This window comes from Syzygium oleosum, unplaced genomic scaffold (assembly GCF_021117445.2).
Source record: "Syzygium oleosum isolate NSW1041296 unplaced genomic scaffold, Sole_v2.1 Sole_v2.08, whole genome shotgun sequence".
Lineage (NCBI taxonomy): Eukaryota > Viridiplantae > Streptophyta > Magnoliopsida > Myrtales > Myrtaceae > Syzygium > Syzygium oleosum.
The window spans coordinates 1382025-1405827 of NW_026607492.1; the positions used below are offsets into that span (position 1 = coordinate 1382025).

At 44.8% G+C, this 23803-nt stretch overlaps 4 protein-coding genes and 1 long non-coding RNA gene across 6 annotated transcripts; 3 read left to right on the top strand and 2 right to left on the bottom strand.

Annotated features, from left to right (window-relative positions):
• Positions 1-385: 385 nt before the first annotated feature.
• On the bottom strand, positions 386-2123 carry LOC115667808 (protein DUF642 L-GALACTONO-1,4-LACTONE-RESPONSIVE GENE 2). Its single transcript, XM_030589347.2, has 3 exons — positions 1844-2123; positions 1246-1734; positions 386-1147 (listed from the first exon to the last, which is right to left on the bottom strand). Exons 1-3 carry the CDS (start codon positions 1947-1949, stop codon positions 561-563), a joined length of 1182 nt encoding a protein of 393 aa, XP_030445207.2. The 5' UTR covers positions 1950-2123; the 3' UTR covers positions 386-560.
• Positions 2124-8664: 6541 nt separating this feature from the next.
• Positions 8665-10882, top strand: LOC115672506 (cytochrome P450 94B3-like). Its single transcript, XM_030594314.2, has one exon. The coding sequence runs from the start codon at positions 8738-8740 to the stop codon at positions 10313-10315; it is 1578 nt and encodes a 525-aa protein (XP_030450174.2). The 5' UTR covers positions 8665-8737; the 3' UTR covers positions 10316-10882.
• Positions 10883-13213: 2331 nt separating this feature from the next.
• On the top strand, positions 13214-14646 carry LOC115672890 (30S ribosomal protein S21, chloroplastic). The gene is made up of 2 exons (XM_030594881.2): positions 13214-13678; positions 14383-14646. Exons 1-2 carry the CDS (start codon positions 13254-13256, stop codon positions 14492-14494), a joined length of 537 nt encoding a protein of 178 aa, XP_030450741.2. The 5' UTR covers positions 13214-13253; the 3' UTR covers positions 14495-14646.
• A 4920-nt stretch (positions 14647-19566) lies between these two features.
• LOC115672646 (chloride channel protein CLC-b) lies at positions 19567-23453 on the top strand. 2 transcript variants are annotated; one of them, XM_030594515.2, is made up of 6 exons: positions 19567-19958; positions 20102-20302; positions 20421-20598; positions 21108-21640; positions 21933-23085; positions 23329-23453. In XM_030594515.2, exons 1-6 carry the CDS (start codon positions 19762-19764, stop codon positions 23434-23436), a joined length of 2370 nt encoding a protein of 789 aa, XP_030450375.2. In that variant the 5' UTR covers positions 19567-19761; the 3' UTR covers positions 23437-23453. The 2 variants fall into 2 exon arrangements, with proteins under 2 accessions (XP_030450375.2, XP_056169714.1); XM_056313739.1 differs by lacking the exon at positions 23329-23453 and having other exon boundaries at positions 21933-23294.
• On the bottom strand, positions 20807-22862 carry LOC130138742 (uncharacterized). The gene is made up of 3 exons (XR_008817055.1): positions 22565-22862; positions 21798-22446; positions 20807-21655 (listed from the first exon to the last, which is right to left on the bottom strand). It is a non-coding gene; the product is annotated as an uncharacterized LOC130138742 (long non-coding RNA).
• Positions 23454-23803: the final 350 nt, after the last annotated feature.

The following is a 23803-nucleotide window of genomic DNA, read 5'->3' on the forward strand; positions in this document are numbered from 1 at the left end:
TACAAACTGCAAGAGGATATAGAATATACAATTGTAAAAGAATGAACGTCTGTTAAAGAAATCTTGTGGTATATTTGGTTGGACACAGTACATCTTCAATAATGCACTGTTTATACAAAATTTTCCAATGGGTGCTTGATGTGTATATAAATTGTGGACGTCGGCCATAATTTTTCCTTTTTCTTTGTCAAACACAGATTGTCTCATCATAGTTAAATTGACTGATGATCTATACTGAACGTTCCTCAGTTATTCGCAATATATATACCTTGATGTCACCAAACAATTTCGATGTCTCTCCAGTTTTATAGCTCTTATAGCATACAGCCAAGCTGAGTAAATTTCATCCTATACAAGCAAATGGTGGTAAAACGTACTCATCAGGTGGTAAAATATCGATATCGACCATTAAAGAGGGAGGAAATTTCTCGCAGCATTTCTTCAATCGAAAAAACAAAATCCCCTGAAAACTTCTCGAAGAAACAAAATTTCAATGCCTGCAATAAAATCATGTCATTTTCCGAAGACCACATTCAAGGTCAGATCCATCGCTTCATGACTCATTTATTCATCACGTGAGCCACAAGCAAAAGCGGAGATAGCAGAAACCTCCACTGGATTGCCAATCTGAGGCCAAGAGAAGCTCGCAAAACAACATCGTCGACCACCGGACCACAAAGCACGCCATCTTTGGTCTGGCTACTCGTATAGCTTACAAAGCTGATTGGTGTTGTGCCGGTATCAGAATCGGCCTTGAACTTGAAAGAGAACTTCTGAGCCGAGCCTGTCCCCTTGCTCTGAATTGTATAGTTTTGAAGGACCGATCCTGCTTGCGCCCTGACTTCCAAATCGCCGATGCAGGAGTTGTTCCCGTCCCCGAGCATAAATTCCAATGTGTACGAAGAATCCTTCGTTAGCTGAGCGGCCGTTTGTATGCCGGTTGAATTTCCCGACACTAATTCTATGGCGGCATTTCCTTGAGGAACGAAGTAGTGCTTGGAGTCAATATACTTGACGGTTCCGAGGATAGCCCATTGTATTAATGGCGATTGAACAGGGCTCTGCGCCGGCTGTAGCAGAACTCCCTCCGTAGAGTCCGGCAAGAAATCCGGCCCGAACTCGAATCCCCCGTTTACCAATTCATTATCTGCGGAAACATCAGCATGTAAGAAAACAAAGAACTCAGTGAAACCTCCAAAAATGAAGATTAGTTCGGTATTAGCGCACAAATTCTTCTGTACGTACCATTGGCTTTGACTAGACTGGCGATGCTCTTCAGGACGATCGAGTCAACGGCCGGCCAGCACGTCGCATTGGTGTCGGACTCCGTCGTTTCGCTCGCGATCACCAGATCGATCGCCTCCCCATCTCCCCAACTCCCCAGGAACAGCCCGTACACGGCCCGCTGCTCCCCCACCGGAAACACCCCCTGACTGTCCGGCGCCGAAATCACGACGCTGCCATTGCTCGAGCAGTTCGCGCCGCCGGACGAGGCGACCGCGAAGGTGACCAAGTAGTCCGCGAAGTCGGCAGAGGCCGCGAAAGTCTGGTTGATCGTGCCGTCCTGGCCCAGCTGGACGGCGTGCCCGCCGCCGCTCGCCGTCAGGTAGTAGACCTCGCCGCCGAACGACCAGCCGGGGAGCGTGTCGTTTTGCCCGAGCAGGAACGGCGCGGTGGAGTTCGCCGGGAAGCCGGGCGGCGGCGATTCGAAGTCGGCGTTCTGGAGAAGATCAGCTGGAGACAGTTCGACACAGACACGGAAAATCAGCCGAAGACCGCAAAAGAACAATTCTAAAATCTTCTTCTTCTGCCTTTTCGATGATGCGAAGATGAAATGCGTAACCTGCAGATGCAAATCCCACCAGAAGAAACTGGAGGACGAGTGCCGATGCCTTCTTCATCGTGATCCTGCAGCAGCAACGCAAGCCCATGAACATGAACATCGTCATCAAGCTGCTGACTTCTCGTCGCCGGTTTGCGTATGTCTTTCGCCCAAAAAAAAAAAACACTTTTTTAAGGAAAAAAGAGAAACCCAATTCGTGAATCACGCGGAATGTTCAGCGGCTGAAATTTTTTATAGCGAATTCATTGACGCATCGATGCTTCTTGGGTCAGGCTCGTGTAATGATCTACGGTCCGTGTTAGGAAGCGTTGACTTCCTCCCACCATTCGCGCGGATGACTGCTTGACTTGCACTGGCGACGCGGCTCCAGATTCGGGTGGCGTCCACGCGCCGACGCCACCGGACGAGGAGGGCGACGGTGGCAGTCCAGTTTCACGTGCGCGGGGAGCGCGCGGTGGTGGTTTCGGCTCGTCGTCTGCCACCGCGTTCCCTGGCGGCGTCTTCCTTCCATGGAGGTTCTTCCGACTCTCTCCGTACGTATTTTCGCCTTCTACTAAGGAAAGTGTCTTTTACCTTATTGCCCTCTAGGGATTTTTCTTATTATCCCTACATTAATAACAACAAATCAAAAGGTGAGGGCATAATTAGAAAGAAAGTTCATTTTGTCAATGCATTAGGGACATTTAATTGAGCAGGCACGCTGCGCGTGCTTGAAATCTAGCATTGTTTAAAGGAAACCGAAACTCGTAAGTGAGATTTTATGAACCTTTTGCATAGGTCTTGATAACATTTAGTAGTGAAATTGTGTCAAGCTAATCGTGCTTAGCTCGGGCACTCCTCCGGGATTTACCCGAGATCGATTCTTCTGATTTCGATTCGAGCTCAAGCTATTTTTATATGTATCTACTCAAGTCGAGCTTGAGCTCATTGATCCTCATCTCAACAAGCTCGATCGAGAGTCTGATCAAGGTCAATTTGAGTTTCCATTAGCATTTTAAAACCATTTAATACTTATAGAACAAACACGAGAATACCCAAAATCACACAATTTATCCACATTATCCGATTTATTCAATATCAAGTTCAAGTGTCTTTACAGGTGGATTGAAATCGAGTCGGGGCCCGACTACCTCGATTTTTCTATTCAACTCGAGGCTCAAACATAAACTTTAAACCCCGATTAAAATCGAATCAAGTTTCAAGCGTTGAGATTGCAGATCGAGCCAAACTCGGACTTGGCATTGTACCAACTTAACTCGGCTCGTTCATAGCCACTAAGACATTTAGGTAGACACAACTTAATTCGGGTAAACATATTTGCAAAATCTGCATAATTATATCTACCTTTTTCCCTTGGCAAATACAACCTTTTCACCTTCGCCTTCATCAACACCATCAGGTGACTCGACCCGACATAAAATCGACACGAGGTGCTGACGTGGCATTGCAAAACTGCCACGTCAACAACACCAGGAGTGGAAAGAAAAAACATAGAGCGATGAAGGAGAGAAGCACAAGTAGATTTCCCTTATAGAGGGCCAACCAATCAACGGACCAGAACTAAGGCAGGCTAGTTCAATTTGTCAAGCATCGACCGATCAGATGGGCTCTTGATTAAATTTGATTAGCTCCGGCTGGATTTCATCTAGATCGCTAAACATACACGAACAAGAATGAACTAGCTTATATATATCGGAAAATTCTTACGTGATTGTAGTAAAATTGCATACGAGTATGTTCTAATTACATTGTTTAACCATTCATGGTTAATGTTCGAACTGGTTGTCAGTTCACGACATTCACGAAATAGATTTTTTTTTTTTTTTGGGGTGTCAACCTCGAAATAGAATACACAAAAATAAAAATAAGAAAAGTAAGCAAAAGGAAGGGATTAGTGCTTGGACAGATAATCTTTGTCCATATGTAAACGGAATTGTGACAAGTGTTCGTTTCCATACTTGGGTCAGTCCTACCACCAGACAAAAGTTTATTTTTCTTTCTAGGTGTGTCTTTTTTTTCACATGTGCTCTGTTTGTTTGTGGTGTACGAGAAATACTATTTCTTAATTGGAAATTTAGTTTTCCTTTTTGAATTTTAGTAGTTTTTTTTAGGATTAATACCACGAAAAACCCTAAACTGGTACACTTACGACACATTTACCCCAAACTATTTTTTGACCATTTGTGCAATTTTAACTCAAAAAACTAAGCCAGTACACATGTGACAATTTTACCCAAACATACCACAAAACCTAAGCGTAACTGTGACAATTTTACCCGAACTAATTTTTAATATTATTTTTTGAATTTTTCTTTTTTTTTCTTTCTTTTCTTTTTTTCCTTCACTTTCAACCTCGGCCGGTCGGTCCGTGCCGGGCGGCAGCAGAGCGCGGCCGGATCGGCAGGGCCGCCCTCGCCGATATCCGGCGAGGGCGACCCTCGCCGTGTCGCGAGGCCGCCCTCGCCGGCGTCGGCGAGGGCCGGCCCTCGCGGCGACCTCGCGCTCGCTCTGCGGCGCGACGGACCGGCCAGGGTTTGAAGATGAAAAAAAAGAAAAGAAAAGAATAAAAAATAAATAAATATTCGAAAAAATAAAAAATAATATTAAAATTTTAATTCGGGTAAAATTGTCACATATATACCGGTTTGGGGTTTTTGTAGTAAGTTCAGGGTAAAATTGTCACAGGTATACCAGTTTGGGGTTTTTTGTGGTCAAAAAAATAGTTCAAGGTAAAATTGTCACAGGTGTACCAGTTTGGGGTTTTTTATGGTCAAAAAAATAGTTTGGAGTAAATGTGTCACAAGTGTACCAGTTTAGGGTTTTTCGTGGTATTAACCCTTTTTTTTTATAAGTAAAAAGATGAGAAGAGACGACCGCTGCTAACTACCCATCTGGGCGCTATCATAATGTCCCAAACTTGCTATGAAATCGTTGGTTTAAGTCGTAATTGCTTCGCACCACCCACAACCAGGAGAATCTTAATGGCAAGCCCTTTTTGCAGCCTCTATCGAAATCATAGCATCTAGAAAGTCTCTCTATATGAGATATGCCACGTTTAGGCAACATAATATGACCGTGCAAAGGTTCGCTAGCGACATGAATAGTAGACTGGTCATATACACTTTGTGTTAAATAGTCCAATCAAAAAACTTAAATTGAAGAATATGGCACAACATGCGCACGAAACACATGGGTTATAAAAATGATTTGGAAGTCTAGCTCTCATATCTTCTTGAGGTCAAACTTAAAAGTATAAGCTATTATATTAAGAGAGACGACATACCCACAAGGCATAATCAAATCCTAATAATCAAGCGACGTGGGATAATATTTTAATGCTTTACACAAACTTCATAAGAAACAATCAATTATATGCATAGGATGTGTATACAACTAGAACGCCCTACAATATGTTGGGAGACGAAGTCAACATGATCGTTTACATGTACTCTGACAGAGAAGGATACAGGATTATCGGCGCGGCTCGAGGTGAACAAGGTTGCGAACCAACTTTTTGTTATTATCGACAAGTGATAGATTTAATCGATGAAAGCATGGTTTGGTTATTTATGAATAGAATGATCGATAATCCGAAAAGAATCGACAACTTACTAGTAGAGTCATGGACAACATAACGTGAAGTTATGGGTGAGAGTCTTGAAGTTTCTCGACAAAGCCATCGATACTGACGGCGAGCAATTGACACGAAGATAACCGTTGGTTGGTCATGTCACATCCGTTCGTGAACTAACTTCCAGTAATCACCGAAAGGGAGTTTTTTATTTCCAAATTTAATAACCGCCATGTATAAACGCTGTCCGTAAAGATTATAAATACCATAAGTGTACCATTTATAAAGCCTCTCAATCAATCATAGCGCTTGACATTCTTCATTTTTATTTTTACTTCTCGCAATTCATCTTTTCCGCAATTTAAATATTTTTCAATTCCCGTTCTCTAGTTGTAGTTTCACATATTTTCATCGTCGATGAAATTCCGACGAAACGTATCTGTTCTTTTGTGATTCGATATAAAGACTTCCATTCGAAATCACCCCAGCACCATCTTCACTTTATAAAACCCGAAAAATCAACTTTCCACGAAAAAAATTTTGTCGATACTTTTCAGGCGAAACAGACTCCAAGGCCAGCGACACCGGGTCTTAACGCCATGTTAAGCCGGCCCATTTGTTCAAAAGGCCAACAGAGCATTCAAAGCACGTGACTCGACACGACTTCTTCTTCTTTTTGGGGTCAGAACTCGACACGACCGATGAGTGTTCTTTCTTGTTTTTGGGGTCTGAGATGAGTACATTGACCATGGAGGAGCAGTTGACCAGACAGACCGTCTGTCGTCGTCATCGGAACCAACCGAGCCCCGATTCAATTTCCCACGTTTCGGTCGTCAGCACTTTTGTCATGAATCGTACTTTTCGTTTCGGCCTCGTGAACTTCCCAGGCTGAGAATTGTCGGGTTCGACTACTGTGCGCGGTGTGTAGGCCATGTAAAAGTCCAAAACGACACGCACCGGCAAAACCAGCACCCTCCCACTTTCAGCGAAGTTTCGCCTCCCCCGGCAAATCACCGATCGATGGAATTCGTATCTTCTTATGATTTTCAAGTGGCGAAGGGAAAACTATTGTTTGTTGGTCCATTCGTGTTCCGCCAGATTGATGGAACGTTTTCGTTAGTCCATGCTTCATTTGTTTAAAGTGGGTTTCTTATTATAAAGGCAAAAGACCAAACCAAAAATAAGTATTAAAATACCAAGATGGGGCAATGGCATATGTGTGACAAAACAATGATGGGCTATGGTGCTCCGTGTAATGTGTATGTCGTGCATTTTTTTTTAGGGTGGATGCATCGATGGCCAATCAATTTGCTGAATAAAACACCGACTGCGAAATGCATTTAACTTTTTCGTGCCCTTTTCCATTGCGCACACCGAGAAAAGTCCATAAATAAGACAATCCGGGAGCGCAGGTGGCGAATACCTTTATGTCGAGCAGTAACTTTTCTCTCAAGAAAGCTTGTAGAAATACATTTGACAAAGATGATTTTTCGCGGGCTTAAGATAGAAAAGACAATGAATTTATATTAGAAAAGGTATATTTATATATCTATACACATATTCGGGTTAATATTGCGAAAAACCCCTAACTGGTATACTTGTGATAAATTTATCCAAAACCGGTATAACCGTGATAATTTTGCCATTTATTAGTTTTCGTTAAATTTTACTATCAAATTACCGAGTTGAATGACACGAGCCAGTTAACAGGTGTATCTGTTTGGGGTTTTACCCTTTATTTGTCACAGGTGTACCGATTTGTAATTTTTCATAGTATTAATCCAATTTAACGGAAACTAACGGACGGTAAATTTGTCGCAAATATATCAATATGGGATAAATTTATCACGGGTGTACCAGTTTGAAATTTTTTATGTTCAAAAAATTAATTAGGAATAAATTATAAGTTTAAAATTTTTCGTGATATTAATATTATATATTATTATCAATATGGTGAATAATTTTTGTAAATGGACGGTCTATGTTTTGGTCAGACTGAGAGAATGGTTGGTGGCCGTGAGGGGAGTGGCGGATGGGGCCAGGCTGTCGCGTTCAATGGCTTTGACACGCAAAACTGTACTTTGTTACTTCTCTTAAGACTGTCAGTAAGCGCTCCCGATCGCGACCTTTTCTCTCACGTGCCTCCCTTTTTTTTGGGCGCGTCGCACCATCAACCTTTTTTCTTTTCTTTTTTGGTAAGTACGTGTTAACCTTAATTTTACCTAACTCCTATAATCACATCGCCCCGATTGATTAGAGCCGACGAATTCCTACTTTTAAGGTCATGAAATTTTCAAAACATGAAACCCCCCCCCCCCCTCCCCCCGTTCGTGAATTCTGCTCAGGCTTTCGTCGGCTGCTACTACGGTTAATTTGATCCGGAGGTCGAATGGACTTGATCGGACGAGATTTTGGAATCGAAAGGAATTGAGCGGCAAAAGGGGTAGTAGGTAGACTTAGGAATTTGATTGGGCGTGTGGAAGGTATAGAAGGAAGAATTAAAGAAATAGTATATAACTAGGGAGACCGGAAGTGGAGTGTCAACCTCGATTTACATTAAGCCTAGCGGCCGCTCTCCACAAATTTCCACAAAGGAAGGACAAACGGAGAAAATAGAAGGTAAGACACCAAAACCAAACTCCCCCCCCCCATTTTTCCCTCTTCCAATCGTTTAAAAAAAATAAAAAAAATTCCGACCAGAAAAAATTTTGAAAAACAAAAAAAATAAAAAGCACAAGAGATTGTTGCTTGGGGGAAACCAACCAACCAGTCGGGAGCACGCAACCGATCAAATCGATGTCTTTCATGTTCTTGCCTCTTTTAGGACCGTGTGATCTTCGATCAAGGGCCAGAGTCCGACACTGCCGTACATAGGAATCGTCGCCCGGGGATAGGACGGAATCCACCACGTGGGGATAAAAATTTGGGCAATGATGCACGCGACTTTTACCTCCTCCATAAAGTCAATTCCAAGATAAATTTTCCCTTTTTTTCTTTTTCTTTTTACTAATATCCCTATATGAAATATTAATTTACGTAACTAGTAAAGTTCATCTGAATAATTATAATTATACCCATAAAGATTGTTCGACCAATCCTTTATGATTACGTTTATCCGAAATCTTCTTAATTTCTCTTTTCTTTTTTTACCCTCTCTCGAAGTCAAACAAAAAAAATAATAGAATGGGAAAAAATGAAAATAAAAATAAATAAGAAGGAGGTAAAATCTCACAAAGTGAGGTGAGGTGAGCCCACTTCGCTAATAAATCCTACGTCGCACAGTTGTTCGTTTCGAATTCAGGCACATGCTTTGAAACCAGACCATGGAACAAGAAGCAGCACTTCCGCCATTTCTACCTCTGCAACTCCTCTTCCTCCTCCTCGCTCTCCTCCTCCTCGTCCTCCTCCGCGGGCTCGCCGCCGATCTCCGGCGAGCGGCGGAGGCCCCCGGCTGCCGCGGCCCCCCGAGCTACCCCGTCATCGGGTGCTTGGTGTCCTTCTACCGGAACCGCCGCCGCCTCCTGGGATGGTACACGGAGCTCCTCGCCCGGTCGCCGACGCAGACCATCGTCGTCCGGCGGCTCGGCGCACGCCGCACCGTCGTGACGGCGAGCCCCGAGAACGTGGAGCACATCCTCCGGACGAACTTCCACAACTTCCCCAAAGGGAAGCCGTTCACGGAGATCCTCGGCGACTTCCTCGGCCGCGGCATCTTCAACGTCGACGGCGAGCTTTGGCGGAGCCAGCGGAAGCTCGCGAGTCACGAGTTCAGCGTCAGGTCGCTGCGAGACTACGCGGCGATGACCCTGAAGGAGGTGGTCGACGGCAGGCTAATGCCGGTCCTTGAGTCGCTGTCGGTGGAGGGGAGGACGGTCGACTTGCAGGAGCTGCTGAAACGGCTCTCGTTCAACATGATTTGCAGAGTTTCGCTCGGGACCGAGGTTTGCTCTCTCGAACCTTCCCAGCCTGGCTCTCCGCTTGCCAGAGCGTTCGACATTTCGTCGGCGATCTGCGCGCGCCGCGGAGCGGCGCCTGTATCAGCAATATGGAGGATCAAGAGGCGGCTCGGAGTCGGATCGGAGCGCGAGCTGAAGCGGGCAGTCGACGAGGTGCACGCGAGCATTGGTCGGTTGATTCGTGATCGAGCGGAGCGAATCTTCGAAACTGGGGATCGCTGCTCGAGCAGTCAATCGGATCTCTTGTCGCGCCTGGCGACGGCGGGCTACGGCGAGGAAGTGATCCGAGACACGGTGATCAGCTTCATAATGGCCGGGCGAGACACGACCTCGGCGGCGATGACGTGGCTCTTCTGGATGCTCTCCCGGAGCCAGGAGGCGGAGCGGGAGCTGATCAGAGAAGTCGACAGCGCCGCGGCGGAGCTGGACTACGACTCGCTGAAGGAGCTCAAGTTCCTGACCGCGTGCCTGTGCGAGGTGATGAGGCTGTACCCGCCGGTCGCGTGGGACTCCAAGCACGCCGTCGGCGACGACGTCTTGCCGGACGGGACTCCGGTCCGGGCCGGGGACAGGGTGACGTACTTCCCCTACGGGATGGGGAGGATGGAGGCGATCTGGGGGACCGATCGGTTCGAGTTCAAGCCGGGCCGGTGGTTCGAGGGACCGCCGGATGGGAAGCCCAGAGGGGAGCTGAAGAAGGTGTGCCCATACAGGTTCCCGGTCTTCCAGGCCGGCCCGAGGGACTGCATCGGGAAGGAGATGGCGTTTATGCAGATGAAGTACGTGGTGGCCTCGGTGATGCGCCGGTTCGAGATCAGACCGGTCGATAGGGGCGACCGGGTCTTCGTGCCTCTCTTGACGGCCCACATGGCCGGCGGGCTACCGGTTCAGATCCGCAAGAGAGAGCGCCCGATCGCGGCTCCGGCCACGAGCCAATGGCTCTGAGAATGTGATCTTTTGGGGGGGTCGACACAAGAATGTTGTCAATTTTTTCTGTTAGTATATATCAGGAGTTAAGGGGCCGATTGCTGTGATGAAGATCACTTTTTTCGCCAAAGTTCTTTGGCACTTTCCCTGATGTTCTGGCCAAAAGTTAGGTTTGCCCATTGCGGCTCAAATTGGTGATGATGATTAAAATAAAGAAAGGGTGATAGCACATGGCGAATGTGATCCAGATGACACAAAACCAAATGCGGGGAGACATTCAGAATCCTATGCATCTTGAACTTTCGTCCGAATTGTTCAATCGCTATGAATTACATCCCGTGAAGATTTGTCGCTCCAGCCGAGTTTGTTCATTCGAAGCAACATCCCGATCTTTTAGCTGGCGAAGCAAAAGACGTGTGAACAAATTTGAGATTTACCCTTTCGCGTATAATATCGTGGAAAGCATGTCCAAGGATCGTTCTGTTTCGTACTTATGTCTCGCGTAATGGTTATGCATGGCGTGAAATACTAGAAATGGACATGTTCCGTTTTTTCTTTTTAAAAGGGGAAAACACCCAGTTTCATTGGAGAGTTTTATAGACCATAAAAAACTTTGCCAAGCTCATATGGACAAGATGAGAGGCATAAGATACGGTCGGGACAAGTAGCCCGAACAGGAAATTATTTATCATTCGACGATGTATGGATCGAACGTGTCCAGTCTCTTAATGAATTCGAGACCCCTTTTTTAGCTATTAGGTCAACTTTATAGAGTCGATGTGCCGTGATCTTGGGCTGAGAATCTATGTTGTTCCGTGGACTTTTGGGAGATCGATTTCTATGAATAGTTTTTGGTGTGCTTCGATGATGAAAAACCACGACTAATACAGTGAAACCTAACCCCCGCTTATCCAAAGCAGCAAGTCAGAGTCAATATCACACATGCATGCATGCGTGGAAGCATCATTGCACGTCCATTTCTTGTCTGGAGAAATCCGCTCGAAAAGATGAAAGTGAGAACAAGATATTTAAGGCGTGCAAAGCTCCGTCTTGAACAAGATATTTGTCTCCTTGAAATACGAAACTCGGTGCGCAGTACTCTAATGATTATCTTCTCCGAAATGCAACAGATCTTATCCTTTATTCTACAGTCTACACAAAATAAATAGGGAACGAGAACAACAAAGTCATATATAAAGCCCAACAAATATTAATGTTTGACGAAATTGCTAACCGCAATCGAAAAATCGCACCTCTGATGTGATTATTACAAGGAAGCTGAGTTCTAAGCAATTTATAGTTCCCTTGACGGCGAGAATGAAAAATTTCCACAAACGAGTCGATGGCACACAACATGCACAGATCTAAATCAATAGTAGCATAATTGACGAGGGCATCAAGAGATCTCAAATCGGGAAATCGGAAGTCATCTATTCAAGTCATAACATAGCGTATGAACTGCTCTGGATCGTGGTTACACGTACGGGTCAAATGGCGACGGAGAATTTTGACAAGAATTTCTTGGACAAGATGATTGTTTTAAGAGTGGCGCTTTTTTCACTCGCTCTTTGGTTTAGGCACTCTTTTTTTTTTTGTGTTTTGATCATATAATCCCTTGTGTGGCTTACGGATTTTATTACAAATCTAAAAAACTGCTAAAAAAACTCTTTTAACTTTGTTTCTTCTTTTATTCCTTGTGGGTCTCACTTTCCTTCTTGTTTATTATTTCCACGACTTTAAGGTTTCAGTTCTCGGCTTTTGTAAATTGGTCTGCCCTTTTTATCTCTTGCAAGCTATTCTCTTCTTTCTACGCCTCCTTACTCCTCAAGTCTCAGGGCCTTGAGACAAGGTGCATTCGCACTAATAAAAATCTAAATCACAAAGTCAAGGTAAACATACATTAACAACCCAACAATCCTGACAAAAAGATCATCCTTTATATTGTTGTTGGCTGCAGATCGATTGCCTCGGGCTGTCAAGTTCTTGACACGGATGTCCAACCACCGCATCGTCGGCTTGTCCCGAGACGACGAGTTGGACATGTCTGGCGAGTTTTCATGTCAAAACGATTATACCAACAACATGGCCGATGGTAGAGCCGATAGTGCCAAGCACATCCTTGGACTCCAAACGGGATGCTTTGAGGGGGTAAAAATCGACCCGGTTCGGCTCCAAAACGCAGCGGTCGAGTGACAGGGGTGATTGTGGGAAGCCGGGGTGAAGATGGACCACGATTTTTCCCTAATGAAGTTCAACAATAAGTCGATGCTCTTAATGAGCCAAACTGGGGACTTCAACCCCATGCGGTGGCAGCTCAAAAGCAAAGGAAGCGTGGAATTAGGAATGCACATTGGTAAGAAGACTAGGAGGATGCTTATAATGGCGGACTGAACATGGAGGATTTCATAGGTAAACCTTGAAAGCTTCTCACTCGGAAGATTAGAGTTCCATTGGTGTTCTTAGCACTTAAATTTGTGAAATCATAGGTAACTCCAAAAAGAATAAAATGGCATGCAATAAAGAAAACAGAAAAATAATCTGCAAGAGTTGAGAACTGAGATGTCAAAAAGTGAAACAAAAGAAGAAAAAAAAAAAGTGGGACCCGCAATTAAAGAAGAAGAAATAAAATAAAAAGAGTTGATCAAATAAAAAAGGGATAACTTTTGTAGAGTTGTAATAAATTTGGTGAATTGTATAAGGGTTGGTACCGTCAAAATACAAAAAATAAAAAAATGCCCATATCGAAAGAGGAGTGAAAAAAGCGCGATGCTTATTTTAATTAAAAAAAATAGAAACGGAAAACGAACGGTTCAAATCCACGGGCCACGGGCACGGATCTCGATCCATCTGCCCGGACCCACTCGACCCCGGGTTTAGCGTCCGATTCCGAGCTCATCCTATCCGCACAACCCAACACATCATCACTCCCTCCTCACTCCTCACTCCTCACTCATCAATGGCTTCCTCTCTCCCCGGCTTCCTCTCCTTCCTATTACCCTCCAAACCGCCGCCGCTGCCGCCGCCGCCGGTCCTCTCACTCTCCACCTCGGCGCCGCCGGCTCCTCCGCAGGCCGGCCGGAAGCTGCGCGGCGAATCCGCCCCTGCCCCCGCGCCCCAAGGCCGGGAGCCTCCGGCCTCCGAGCTGTCCTCCGTCATGTGCCCCTCCCTGGCGTACGCCAGCACGCTCTTCTTCCGGTCGGCGTACAACGTCCAGGTGGTCGTGGCCGACAACGAGCCCGAGGAGCGGCTCCTCAACCGGTTCCGCCGGGAGGTCATGAGGGCCGGCGTCATCCAGGAGTGCAAGCGGCGCAGGTTCTTCGAGAACGCGCAGGACGAGAAGAAGCGCAAAACTCGCGAGGCCGCGAAGCGCAATCGCAAGAGGTTCCTGATCCCAATCGCACCTTTTCTGTCAGCTTAATGATTCGCTGATCCGTTCGTAATCGTTTGAGCTAACTTAGTTCGTCGAGATGGCCCTGTAGTTTGAGTTCTGAGTTGTGGGAGGCTATAGATTGTTCCTTAATTCTTGCATGAGGGATCTTTGCTGCACGAAAGTCATAGTTAGCTGGTACAGTGTCTGGCTTCGGCGCAGTTTGTCACATGAAATTAGGAAGGTTAATGTTCTAGTCTGATGATGACACTTTCTGGCCTCCCGAAGGAAGTTAACTGCCATAGCTGTCTTTTGCGTTCCTCTGAATTGGAGGGGTTGAAGACGATTCATCATGAAAAGTTTCACCACGGATGATAGTATTGGTCACTTTGACAAACATGTCTTTCCGAATTGCTGCTGAATATTTGATGTGCTGGCTAATGCTGTCAGTTGTATCTGTGACTGAGTGGAAGGTTCTATATGATAAAATGGCGCGTGCCTCCTGTCACAAGGAAGCAGATAGTATTAAGCTGGTTTTTTTTATCAGCCAGGTAGTTTTCTCCTCAACCGGTTCTGCTTTCACTTAGCATTTTTGTATGATCTATTGATATGTCTTGCGTCTCGCTCGATGAAAAATATCTTGGCGTGTTCGTTTTGGTCATGATTCTGTTGTCTTTACTATCTGTAACCTATGTCTTCCGTGTTGATGCATAAGCAGGCGCCCCTTCTCAAGAGCTCCTCCACAGAACAAGGATGAGACCGCTACAAGTAAGAAGAATGACGACGAAGGAGATAACTGGGATATTCCAGAAGAGGCTATTCCCTATTGATTTACTCCCACTCTTTGTTTGAAGACTTCTTCCCTTTGATTTCAGGAGCTTTTTTCCTTTTTCTATGTTGCAGTAACACCGGTTCTCAAAGTATCGAGTATATTATACTTTTTTGCAGTATATATGGTAAATGCATCCAGTATTGTCACAAAGTCTCTTCAGTTAAATCATTTCCATTCTGCTTGTACATAGACTATGAGATCTTTGTTTACTGGGAGAACTGATGAAATTCATTAAAAGGTAATCTTGAAAATTCCACAGAAGTCGTGAGAAATCGATCTTGATGGGTGATCATTAGACTCCACCATTCTCATTGACAACATTCTTTTCACTCTCAGATTGCACTTGATGAAGCTATTTTTGAACAATGTTTACAGTAATTTATCAAAGTTATAGCACACATGTTGAGCTGATGCTGGCATTGGCCATATTGACTACATGATTGTTGGTTTGGTTTCTTCCGTGCGTGCCTCTGTATAACGTATCCTGTCGTCCCTCATCGGTGTCCTTTGCATTTCTGATCATGATACAGCTCGTCTAAGCTATCGGATTCATATTCATATCATTCAACTCCGTCATGGGTGGCATGATGATTTTGCGAGTGGAACAACAAGATTTGCCAACAGATAGAGTTTACCTTCGTATGCTCTATAGGTTGAACTATGTTATCGAGCTTGTCAAAGCTGTTTTTATGAAGTTTCTCCCAGCGATACCATAATTGCAGAAAAGATGTGAAGTCATTCCACAAGTTTCTTTTGTCCCGTTTTGACTGATGTCTAGTAAGGTGGTACACATTTTACGAAGCAGGATAGTTTGGCTTAATGATTGCTGGATGCTTCCTCAGAAAACTGGTATCTACCTTATTTTGTCTTTGAAGAGCCGGTAGAGTTGACCCCCTAAAAGAAATGCTGCAGCAATGGTGGTGTGGGTTCATTGTTTCCTCAGAAAATATATTTGTTACACCTTGTATTATGTTGTTTATCTTAATTTTGTAAAGTCTCTTATGTTTGAAGTGCTGAACAGGATTGCTTGTATATATTTCGCTCGTTTGGTTGCTTAACGAAAAGAATCCATCAAATTAGGCTGTGTCCAAGCATTGGGTATGCAACCCAAGGAGGTCGAATCGCCCTTCCTGCAGCATATTCTCCAAGAGATGAATACGAAAACCGGGATGTGATCTTCTTGCTATGTTCCAGTACTTGAAGAGCTCAATGGATGTGGCATTTTTGTGCACTGGTACTGAGGGCAATTGTCATTTCAGTGAGCACATCAAAGCTCGGGATGGATTCCGGAACCACACAGCATTGACCTCCTGCATAAGAGAAGGTAAGCTTACATCCACAAGATTGAATTGATTCAAGAGTCAACAAAATTGGTGATGGGTTGAGCTGGAGTCATCGTCGACAATTTATAATCCAGGTGGTCGGGTTGGGGCTGGAGATGGGCTATAGTGAGATTTTTCCACAGCGATGGATACTTCACAGAGAGAAACCAAAAGATGGCATTAACATATTGGGATCGGGGTAGTTGCTCCCGAAAGGAGTGCCGATTAACAAAGCCAACCCGGTTCCGCTCTCCGAACAACCTCGGCCTGACCAGATGAGCAAAGTATCAATCTTTGGTCCGCTTTTATACGTGCCAGCCAGCACGCCGTTCGGACCATCATTAGGACTAAGGTACTTGCAGTGTAGAGTAATCCGGCCCAAGCACCTTGTTGCATGACTCTGTTGCTTTGAAATTTCCCCCAGCCACACCGTTTGGACCATCATTAGGACTAAGGTACTTGCACTGCAGAGAACGTTGTAATCGGGCCCAAGCACCTTGTTGCATGATTCTGTTGCTTTCAAATCCAGCTGCGAACCGATCTAATGATGTCAAGAGGAGCTTCATATCTGGGCTTAGCGATGGAGGCAACAAGGACGAATGGGCTCACGGTGCATATACGATTGGCCGTCCTCCAGAAGAATCTGAGAATTTTGTTCCAACTCGAGGCGTGATTTAGTATTTAAGCATTTTAATTCAGTTCGAACAGGCGTTGCTGCATTTGCAGACGGCACGCCTCATTCGTATGAATGAAAACCAAGGTTAACCTGGGTGATGAAACAAAACATCATTTTAAGGACAGCTGGTCGGATCCGGCTATATGAACTAAAATCAAAAGAGATTGAGGCTAGGGCAGCTTCTCGCGTTCCACCATCACAATCACACTCGCGAAACTCGAATTCTTGCGGACAAAATAAATTTTTGTAAATTTACTGTCGAGCACATGTATTGAATCCAAATGAATTGATTCGATTCAATCTCAAAATAATCTGTTTTCACGCATCAGATTAAGTCAATTGTCTTTGTAGCGACGCGGTGTTTACTCGATCAAAAGTCAAAGAACGGTAAAGAAACCCATACGACATACGGTAGAGAAACCCATACGACGTCCCATACGTTTTCCTTTGGATTATATCAGAGTTAACACATCACTTGAGGATTGGATAAGGGTGCAACGGAAGGGACCGACGCCCCTAGGGCCAATCTGCCAAATCACTCTCATGCTGAGCTGGCTCAAAGAAGATTTTGATATACCAAATCCCCAACCCAAAACGACATCCCGAAAATGACCGGTTCTCTGTCCACGTCGTGTCGTTGCATCACGCAATCAAGGTTCATTATGTGCAAGACGGCAAGCCTCAAATGATTGTATTTTCCCCATTAAGTTTGATTTCCGCCCCACTAAACGTCCGAAAGCAGATGCAGGTGAGTTAATCCCCACTACAAAGTCATAGGAAAAGGTTAAATGCTACTCTGGTACAGTGACTTTTGCCTATAATAGCTCCAGCTACCCATCATTACGAAGTCCCGGCGCAAATTCTATCGGCGATCAGGCGCTTTGATCATAACGCCCCGGTTCGACAAGGCCATAGAGTGATCATCGGAGCGAAATGATTCGAACAAGGTATGGCTCCTTGCAGACTTCTACGTTGGCAAATGGGATAGAAATGAATCGAATTGCATATATCGTAAAGGGGGGGGGGAAGCGTTGGTTATACATGTAAAACCGGAATTACTTCACAACAAGTAGGTATTGTTTGGCATTAAAACTCTAATGCTAAGCGTGCTCAGATGAGAACATTGCCGCGATAAGTGATCTACCAATGCGCGAAAAGATAAAGCGTGAAGTACCGCACGAGATGGATCAAAGCAGATAAGACCTCGAGTGAGATCAATCCAAAAGTGTCACACTAATACTCCATCGTCCGCACAAATCAACGTCCCAAATTCATTTAATGGAACTGCCATGACTTGATTTGTGACATCCCAAGTCTCATATCGAACGGGAGAGCCCCTGTTTAGTGGTTTATAAGCCAACACCGGTCCCCAACCGATCACTACATTGTGTGCTTACTCAGAGTACTCCTTTTGGGGTTTAGTCCATATGAAATAGTCAAGTCACTATAAATAGTATTAGAATAGGACTCTCTCTAGTAGCTGTGCGGTTCGTGGACGGATGAAATACATACTCGAATGGACAAGGGTGAGGAGGCAAATTATATAGCCCCTTGTATTTCATTATTCCATGCATATATGGCAGGTTTATTATGTAACGAAACATTAGAAAAAAGGGTTAATTTTGCCTTTCTTTCTCTGTGCATCTGTCCTTTTGATTCTCTCATAAGAGATTACGGATCTGGAAACTCTTCCTTTGTTTTTGGTATAAAGTGGAACAGTGGACCCATCACTCTTGTGCCACACGAGCTTGTAATAAAGCAGTCGGCAGCGATCGGCGCTTTTATTCTATGTGCTTGACGCCCCTAATTCAATCAAACCCGATTCCCAACTCTATGCTATACACGTTTTCAAGAATAGACTGATGCTTCACGATGGTGATGCCGGATGTTTTCCTCCAGGACTCAAATGCAATCGTTTCAAACCGATGGATTCTCATGTTGTCAAGGTCGAAAAAGCTGAGTGCCCAGATCAAGTTCTGCAGCATGCGGGGAAATTCATGTCGGGCATTTGGATCTTCCTTTGGGTGCAGAGCAGAGCAATCAACTAGCACTTTCAGTTTATCTGTGCAATCACATGCACCCGTATTGCGCTCTCTTCTATTTATTATTATGGTCAATGTATTTTGCTATTGTGGTTTCTGTCCGTGGCTGTGTCACCTAATCTGATGGACCGGAGACGTTGTGGGGTCCGACGCCCATGTTTGATGCCCTACGATTTTGGAATAACTCCTTAAAAAAGAGCATGATTGCCGGTTTGTTCATATGATACGCGGATGTCCAGATAAGGTGGCGTTTCGATGGCATCAAGGGTCGTTTGAATGCGAGCCGTTCATCTAGTCTCGACCCCCCAACTCGATGGTCTCCACTTGTCCCCCTGCGTAAGCACCGGTGGCCCCAGAGCCGTAGATAATGAAAAGTATTAACTGAGAAAAGAGAAGATCTAAAGTCCATTTTCGGAGTACAAGTTATGGACAGTAAATGATCGATTTTGCTATTCTAATGATGACTCTAAACGCTAATTATGATGTTAATTATCATGTTAATGATTCATGATTAGAAAGTCTCTTTGCGTGTGCTCTGTTTCTTAACCAGAAAACAGGGAGAGATTCAAACTTGATACCACAGCATATTTCTTTCTCGTCTGAGGCGAAAATCACGTGGATTGGATATCCATCTCAACGTGCCAGAATAACATTCGATCATAGTTTTTTCTTTATTCATGTCAAGTCAAATTGTATTAAACAAGTCCATAATTGGAAGCGTTTCTGTGCATGATGCAAAAAGTCCTTTTCATTTGAACTGGATGGTTTTTCCCTTGACCCACAAAGGGAAAAAACAGAAGTAAAAAGAAACAGGAGAAAGCTGCATATCACTGGCTAGATCACTAGTTACTGGACCCATTAATGATTCACGAGTATCATTAGAGAAACTATGATGAAGAAAATTAATGGATAGCAAACAAGGCGTGATCTTTATTGCCAGACTTGCAAGTAATGTAAGAGAGAAGCTATTTTCATCAGATTACTTCAAAAACAAAGTACCAAAATCTTCGTGTGAATGCATTCTGGTTTCTACTCTTTTACTGCCCACATGAAACTCTTTTTCTGGTGCATTTATATGAAACAATTGTTGTCATACATTGACACCCAGCGAAGGAGACTGTATATATACTTCAGCGAGACAAAATGAGCGCGGACAGAGTGCATTATTACAACAGCTGAAGAGCATTTTCTCTTCAGTCCAGAGTTTTTTTATTTTTTGTTCTTCATGATGGAGGAAGACCCGAATCGTGTTGTGGAAGAATCGTCGCCAAACAGCATGGCCGGAGAAGCAGATGAAGAAGAGAGAGACCCTGAAAGCAATTCATTGAACCAGCCACTGCTCAAGAGACACGGGACACTCTCTTCAAATCCTCTTGCCATGGTTGGAGCTAAAGTTGCACATATAGAGAGCTTGGACTATGAGTAATTTTTTAGAGCGGATCCGATTATATCCGTTGTCTTCATTTTTCTTTTTTTTGGAGAGACTTTCTCCGTTTTGTTGATGACTATCTTTTCTTGCAAGATTTTCATCTGCGGATTGGTGCTTGGTCGGTTCTGTTTTGCAGGATCAATGAGAATGATCTGTTCAAGCATGATTGGAGAAGCAGATCCAAAGTGCAAGTGTTGCAGTACATCTTCTTGAAGTGGACATTGGCTTTTCTAGTTGGTCTCCTCACTGGAATCATCGCTACGCTCATCAACCTTGCTGTGGAGAACATTGCCGGATACAAACTTCTCGCGGTGGTTCATTTCATAGAGAAGGAAAGGTTTGATCAGTGATGACTACCTCCACTTCGTGATATCGTTCTTCATGAGAGAAATTGTTTGCTTAAGCAAGAAGACTCACGGAAATTTTCATGCTTTTCGGGAATGGTTTTGATGCAGATACTTTACCGGGTTCTTTATCTTCACCGGGACCAATTTCATATTGACTCTGTCCGCTGCTGTTCTGTGCGTGTGTTTTGCTCCAACGGCAGCAGGGCCGGGTATACCTGAGATTAAAGCTTATCTCAATGGCGTCGACACTCCCAACATGTACGGTGCCTCGACACTGATTGTCAAGGTGGGTCACGATTCACAGGGGGCTTTTTGTTGTCAATGGAAAATGGCATCTATGTTGGAACTTGCAGGGAATTTAAATTCTAAGTACGATCATAGATTTTGTCGGAAGAGCATCATCTCAGCTTTAGGGGATATAGTAGAGGTCCTAGCTCGATAGTATGTTCAGACACTCGAAGAGTGGTCCAGTTACTTGCAGGTCAGTTGAAAGGTGGTGTCAAAACGCAAGCAGCTTTTAATGGTGAAAGTCTTAAAAACAAGGAAAATTCAACGATCTCATCACTGAAATTCACTTCTACTTATATGAGAATCAGGGTATACCGATTAACGAACCCATCCTCTTTCATTTATGACATCAACTACGACGAGACTTGCAAGTTGCAGTGATCTTAGATTAAAATTTTTTCCGGAAAAGAAGCAGGACTATATGATGCAGGACTACGGATATTTTAATCTATGCAAGCTTGAAGCATTTGTCGTGAGAATTAACGAAAACTAATGCCACTGTGTTAGATCGTTGGAAGCATCGGAGCAGTATCTGCAGGCCTTGATCTAGGCAAAGAAGGACCTCTGGTGCACATTGGGTGCTGCATCGCGTCCTTGCTCGGACAAGGCGGCCCTGATAATTACCGTCTCAGGTGGCGCTGGCTTCGCTACTTCAACAACGATCGGGACAGGAGGGATCTTATCACCTGCGGTGCGTCCTCAGGTGTTTGCGCGGCATTCAGGGCTCCAGTGGGCGGGGTGCTCTTCTCTCTCGAAGAGGTGGCCACGTGGTGGAGGAGTGCTCTTCTGTGGAGGACTTTCTTCAGCACCGCCATCGTGGCGCTCGTTCTTAGGGCTTTCATTGAGTACTGCAGCAGTGGTAATTGTGGTCTGTTCGGACAGGGAGGACTCATCATGTTCGACGTGAGCAATGTTACTGTGAGGTACCATGTGATGGACATTATCCCTGTGACCGTGATCGGCATCATAGGGGGAGTTCTAGGAAGCCTCTACAACTATTTCCTCCACAAAGTTCTCAGGCTCTACAGTATGATCAATCAGTGAGAACCTCTAACCTGTTCCATATTGAGTCAGAAAAAATAGACTAGATAAGGACCAAAATAGATTCTAAGATTCCACTGGTATTAGACAAGTTTATGAATGGAAGAGGTTAAAAACAATGAGCTCCCCAAAAATGTGATTGGGTTATGAACATACTTGCTAATGTTTCTCTTTCCAGATTTATTGAACCTGAAAAAGCATCAACCAATAACCATTTGATGTGCTGAGTATTGCATCCTGAACATAGTCGTCTGTAAGTCATGGGGGTAACTGAGGCTTTCTTTCTTGCAGGAAGGGAAAAATACACAAACTTCTGCTGAGCCTGACGGTCTCTTTGTTCACCTCGATCTGTCTGTATGGCCTGCCTTTCCTAGCCAAATGCATGAAGTGCGACCCCACCCTCACGGATTCCGTCTGTCCCAGCACTGGACGTTCGGGCAACTTCAAGCAATTTAACTGCCCCGATGGGTACTACAATGACCTAGCCACTCTGCTCCTCACAACCAACGATGATGCCGTTCGGAACATCTTTTCCACAAACACTCCGAGCGAATACCACACGACCTCTCTCCTCATCTTCTTTGTGCTGTATTGCATTTTAGGCCTCTTTACCTTTGGAATTGCCGTCCCATCAGGTCTCTTCCTCCCCATCATCCTTATGGGCTCTGCCTACGGCCGTTTGCTTGGCATGGCCATGGGCTCCTATACAAACATCGATGAGGGTCTTTACGCTGTCCTCGGCGCAGCCTCTCTCATGTCTGGCTCGATGAGGATGACCGTCTCGCTTTGCGTGATATTCCTTGAGCTGACAAACAATCTTCTCTTATTACCAATAACTATGATCGTCCTTCTCATATCCAAAACAGTAGGAGACGGTTTCAACCCGAGCATCTACGAGATCATACTAGAATTAAAAGGCTTACCTTTTCTGGATGCCAATCCTGAACCGTGGATGAGGAATCTCACTGTTGGTGAGCTTGCCGATGCGAAACCGGCATTAGTCACCCTCTGTGGGGTGGAGAAGTTGTCGCGCATAGTGGAAGTTCTGAAAAACACGACGCACAATGGCTTTCTTGTAGTTGACGAAGGAGTGGTGCCTCCAGCAGGACTCGCCACCAGGGCGACGGAACTTCATGGAATGATCCTCAGAGCGCATTTGCTCCAAGTGATCAAGAAGAAGTGGTTCCTGCCAGAGAGGAGGAGAACCGAGGATTGGGAAGTGAGAGAGATGTTTTCCTGGATCGATTTGGCGGAGCGGGAAGGGAAGATAGAAGAGGTAGCAGTGACGAGGGACGAGATGGAGATGTATGTCGATTTGCATCCCTTCTCGAACACGACTCCTTACACAGTGGTGGAGAGCATGTCCGTAGCAAAAGCCATGGTGCTCTTCAGACAAGTGGGGCTGCGACACATGTTGATCGTACCCAAGTATCAAGCAGCTGGGGTGAGTCATCCGTGCTTATTGATCCCATTATCTCCATGTGCTGATACTCTAGGTGCAGTTATAAGCCAGCCAAGACGGGCTTTTTTTCCGTCTTCTGCTGTTTTCTCTCCACGCATTAGGCATAATCATCAGGAAATCTCGATGTCAGTTGTAAAAAGTGAGACGTTAAAGTTGGTATAGTTTCACCAGATAAAGTTTTAAAAGGACTATTTCACTGACCTGACAGAATGCACCGACTTGTAGGTGTCGCCGGTGGTTGGGATCTTGACAAGGCAGGATTTGAGGGCCTGCAACATTCTAGCCGCCTTCCCTCACCTGGCGAAATCCAACGGCGGGGAAGGCGGGCATTGAGTCTGTATCCAGATTGATTCATTTCCCATTAGGAAGAGATTTCAGAAGATCAATATTCTCTATGCAATGATCTTCATAATACCGATTTTTCCAATTTTGTATTCTTTAGTCAGGCTTGATAGAAGGTGGAGAGAGATAGAGTTATGATGTAAATTTTTCAATCGATGTATAATTTTTCTTCCACCACTCCTTTTCCCTCATATGTTATTCACCTGATTTCTCAATCCTCCGATTCTGCTTTATGAATGTCTAATAAAGTGTCTTTCTTTCCGAATGCAAGTAGAACTAGACCTAAACAAACCTCACAGCTTCCATCAGAGTTTCCACTAGACTCTGCACCCGGTCCTTCTTCCCTAGTTACCTGTTC

Coding starts and splice junctions, on each gene's coding strand:
- LOC115667808 (XM_030589347.2), bottom strand. CDS start 1,949: ATGACGATGTTCATGTTCATGGGCTTGCGTTGCTGCTGCAGGATCACG. Junction 1,735..1,843: donor GGTGGGATTTGCATCTGCAG/GTTACGCATTTC, acceptor AACTGTCTCCAG/CTGATCTTCTCCAGAACGCC. Junction 1,148..1,245: donor CAGTCTAGTCAAAGCCAATG/GTACGTACAGAA, acceptor ATGTTTCCGCAG/ATAATGAATTGGTAAACGGG.
- LOC115672506 (XM_030594314.2), top strand. CDS start 8,738: ATGGAACAAGAAGCAGCACTTCCGCCATTTCTACCTCTGCAACTCCTC.
- LOC115672890 (XM_030594881.2), top strand. CDS start 13,254: ATGGCTTCCTCTCTCCCCGGCTTCCTCTCCTTCCTATTACCCTCCAAA. Junction 13,679..14,382: donor GCGAAGCGCAATCGCAAGAG/GTTCCTGATCCC, acceptor ATGCATAAGCAG/GCGCCCCTTCTCAAGAGCTC.
- LOC115672646 (XM_056313739.1), top strand. CDS start 19,762: ATGATGGAGGAAGACCCGAATCGTGTTGTGGAAGAATCGTCGCCAAAC. Junction 20,599..21,107: donor CCTCGACACTGATTGTCAAG/GTGGGTCACGAT, acceptor CCACTGTGTTAG/ATCGTTGGAAGCATCGGAGC. Junction 21,641..21,932: donor CTCTACAGTATGATCAATCA/GTGAGAACCTCT, acceptor TCTTTCTTGCAG/GAAGGGAAAAATACACAAAC.